At 34.4% G+C, this 3,900-nt stretch overlaps 1 protein-coding gene across 1 annotated transcript; it reads right to left on the bottom strand.

Moving 5' to 3' along the window:
* Positions 1–2,886: 2,886 nt before the first annotated feature.
* On the bottom strand, positions 2,887–3,557 carry LOC141391864 (uncharacterized). The gene is made up of 2 exons (XM_073964554.1): positions 3,008–3,557; positions 2,887–2,948 (listed from the first exon to the last, which is right to left on the bottom strand). Exons 1-2 carry the CDS (start codon positions 3,555–3,557, stop codon positions 2,887–2,889), a joined length of 612 nt encoding a protein of 203 aa, XP_073820655.1.
* Positions 3,558–3,900: the final 343 nt, after the last annotated feature.

The raw sequence follows: 3,900 nt of genomic DNA on the forward strand, positions 1-3,900 counted from the left end.
CTACTCCTCTTAAAACATGTTCATTGGAATATTTTTTAAATGAGATCAAAATAAAGTTATGCGGAAAATGTTTCATTAAAATGTAATAACACCACTATTAGAATAAGTACCCTAAACTTCAGTACAGAGGAAACAACGTTATCTAGGCCGTTACATGTTTTGTTACAACATACGCCAAGAAACTAAAAACTAAAGCAAGAAGAGAATTGAAGGTCTAAACTTTGAATTCAAAACAAGCCTATTTGTAAACATTAGTCTGATATCAACTATGAGAATCCTCTTGATGATAATTATGAAAGAGATAGAAATATCTATGAATATGACCATTGCTAAAATAATTTTTGAAGATAATAACAAGGCCAGAAAACCAAACATCACCACCAATTTCAGAGTCACAGCACAGAAGAAAATTGAGGCCCTCATAAGAACAAACCAGGCAGTGGATTCTACAACCAGTCGCATCCAACATTGCAAAGCAACAGAATAGCACATGTTGTCGAGTCAGCAATGAATACGTAAAATGGAACAATTCAAGCATAGCTGGACAGAGCTTGGCATTATTTTCGGTCAGTTTTTTTTTTTATTTTGTGTGTAAGCGACAAAGGGCACATAGCGCTCTCAAACAGTCGTCGAAAGTTAAAATGGAATCAATTCATAAATAACAAAGAGCAGAGCACTGAATTAAACAACAAGTCTTTTAATTAAACCGCCAAGGATCTTGTTAACTTATAGTATATAGTTTGTGGGGTAAAACATTATATTCGATGAATAACAAACGGAATGAAAAACATAATATACCCCCTTTTTTGCAATTTTCGATTTCGGATCGATATTGGATCAAAAATTTAAATATGTTATATAAACTTAATCATAAATGTTACATCCATATATATTCAGAATGTTAAGAATGTAAAAAGAGTATTTTCTCGAAAAAATAAACCAAAAGACTGGAAACAGTTTATAAAATAAGAAACAAAACTCATTGCGTAATATAAATAAGGTGCCTATAATTCTAATAAAAATAATAAGAAAAATCAGAAGCTAGTTGCTGAAGTTAAAAAATTCTTAAAATCATATTCTTCTTAAAAGATTAACCATTTCGTAAAACATAGTACCACAAAAAGTACCACACCCCAAAAAATCAAGTATCGAGTAAAACGCGTTAATTTCCGATTGAAATCTGAGATCCCAACGTAAACAGATTGTAACACAAACAAGTAGCAACGGCCGGGCCGAACTTTTTTTACCCTAAACCACAAACTGAATTAATGTAAATAAGAACGATACGTTTCCTTTCGTTTTAAGAGGAAAGGAACAGAACATCTTAACTGATAATAAATATTCCCTTTAAAACGTAACCATGTGACGACATTGTTATAACACACACACATATATATATATATATATATATATATATATATAATTTTCCAATTTTATTTTGAACAAAATGTTTATTTCAATATGCAAGTTACATCAATACAAATTGTTATGTGTTTTATTTTTAATTATGTTGGCGTTGCTGGCTCTTATGTTCTTGACTTGCGATGGCAGAGTGAGTGTTACTCTTTGCTTTTAAAATGTTCTTCCCACCAAACAGCAACATCATGTGTTAACTCCTCCCTCGTTTAAATGGAGGACGTCCCCGGACTCCCTGAGACCATCAATAACAATTGGAAGATTTTGTCGGCGTTTGGTCTTTTGATGGTTCTGGTAGTTTTTAAGGAAAACATAACATATAATCAAGAATGCTATTATGACAATTCCGGATATTACAGTCCAATTTAAGAACTGTTTTTCCATGTCGTCAACGTATTGCAGGTTCTGTGTATTTAACCTTTGCAAATATGGCAAACTCAACTTTTCTTCATGGCCTGTTATGTTAACGAGTGTTGACACGGCCGGTGCTGGAGATTTTCTAACATAACTTCTTAAGTTCCGGTGTTAAGAACATACGAAGATACATACAACAGCACATACATACATATGTAGTTACAATTATTAATTTTATTTGCATAGTTTGCTAACATAGCATTTCTTATTTTATTGGTAACGAAAAACTTATTTCATTTAAGTTCACTGCCCATTGCTTACTGTTTATTTACAAACCTTTTGCCTTTTTTATTTGTAAATAATAAGCAAGTATTTTATGTTTTCAAATTTCAAGTGTTTAGTTTTATTTAGTGTGGTAATTCAATGGATGTTATGTGTGAGTGTGTATGTACAATGTGTGTTGATTTTAGCTAGGCTTTGTAATGCAATTTAGGTTTTTAACTAGCACAATGTAAGGTAAGTTTAAATTCACAATTTTTAGGGTATTTTTAGTAGATGCAAGTTTTAGTTAATTTTAGGCAAATTTTACACAGTGCAATATTTAGGTATATTTTTAGTGCAATTTTAGTTTTAAGTAGCAAATTTTTAATTATTTATTTCATTTATTTTATTTGTACTTCTTATTTAATGTAATTCTGTGTTGTATTTAATAACAATTGTTTGTGTTTAATGTTTAACTTTTGGTATTGTAACAAAATGTAACTTTAGTGTTTTTAACTTGTTGATCTTAACGTTTAATAGAATTATATCGTTTTGATGTTTCAACTTGTAATTTTCACTGGTGGGGGGAATCGCACGCTTTAATGATCACTGACGGAATAATTGATTGCTGTCCTTTGCACTGCTTTTAAAGTAGACAACTTCCAGGATTTATTGGAAAAGAGAGCAATATGTTAATAGCTAGCGACCGCGGGTTATATGTATGTGTGTATATATGTACAAATGTAAATACTGCGGACCGCTAGCCAAAAATTCATCAAAACAACGCTACAGTGCTCGCAATAAGTATGGTCCTAGACCATACATTCTCCGCCCCCAAGACTCAGTGCATCCTTCTCATCTTATCGTCGTGGGCTTTGCTCGAGGCGGCAATCTTGATTTGGTAAGTATGGAGTCATCTGTAAATAAACGGGAAGAAGGAGTACTATGTTTTTATTAAAGAAGCGGCCCGACTAACTAGTCGGAAATAACTTGACGACCTTCGTTATGGGTCGGCTGATGTTACCACCAGCAGTCTTTATGTCTACCACTCTTACGTTTTGGTCGATTCCCTGGTGGGTCTTTATAATTCGTCCTAACTTCCAATCAGTTGGAGCTGAACGTTCATCCTTAAGTACAATTAAATCACCCTCCTTAAGATTGTCTTGTTGATACTTCCATTTAGTACGTCGATGGAGCTCATGCAGATATTCAGTTTTCCTTCTATTACAAAAATATTGGGAGATAATTTTCAAGCGTTTCCATCTATTGACCAGGCTAACATCTTGGTCTGAAACATCGGGTTCGGGAGGGGCTAAGATTGGTGTACCGATTAAGAAGTGACCTGGGGTCAGAGGCGACAAATCGCTAGGATCCTCACTAGCTGGACTTAAGGGTCTTGAATTAAGACAAGCTTCGATTTTCGACAAAATTGTGGAAAATTCTTCGAAGGTAAAATTCATTTTTGGTATGCATTTCTTCAAATGTGTCTTGAAAGACTTCACGCCGGCCTCCCACAAACCGCCCATGTGTGGAGCGCCGGGTGGAATAAACTTCCAATCGAGATATTGATGGGAATTTTGAACAATCGTTTTATTTTGTAATTCTTTCATGAACAAGAGTCTGTCTTTCTTTAGGACATCGACTGCTCCAACAAAATTAGTTCCGTTGTCGGAGTATACACAAGATGGGCATCCACGCCTACTAATAAATCTGGAGAATGCCGCTAGGAATGACTGAGTCGAGAGGTCACTAGTTGGTTCGAGGTGTATGGCTTTCGTAGCAAAGCATACGAAAAGGCAGACATATCCCTTTGTAATAAGACATGCTCTTCCCGTAAAATTTCGTATGCTGAAGGGTCCCGCAAAATCT

The sequence above is a fragment of the Musca autumnalis genome, unplaced genomic scaffold, assembly GCF_047663935.1.
Source record: "Musca autumnalis isolate F117 unplaced genomic scaffold, ASM4766393v1 scaffold_177, whole genome shotgun sequence".
NCBI classification, from domain to species: domain Eukaryota; kingdom Metazoa; phylum Arthropoda; class Insecta; order Diptera; family Muscidae; genus Musca; species Musca autumnalis.

Excerpts from the sequence above, each read along its gene's own strand:
- LOC141391864 (XM_073964554.1), bottom strand. The coding sequence starts at position 3,557 with ATGGGCGGTTTGTGGGAGGCCGGCGTGAAGTCTTTCAAGACACATTTG. Across the intron at positions 2,949-3,007 it reads CGTCAAGTTATTTCCGACTA|ATGACTCCATACTTACCAAA; the intron begins GTTAGTCGGGCC and ends GTTTATTTACAG.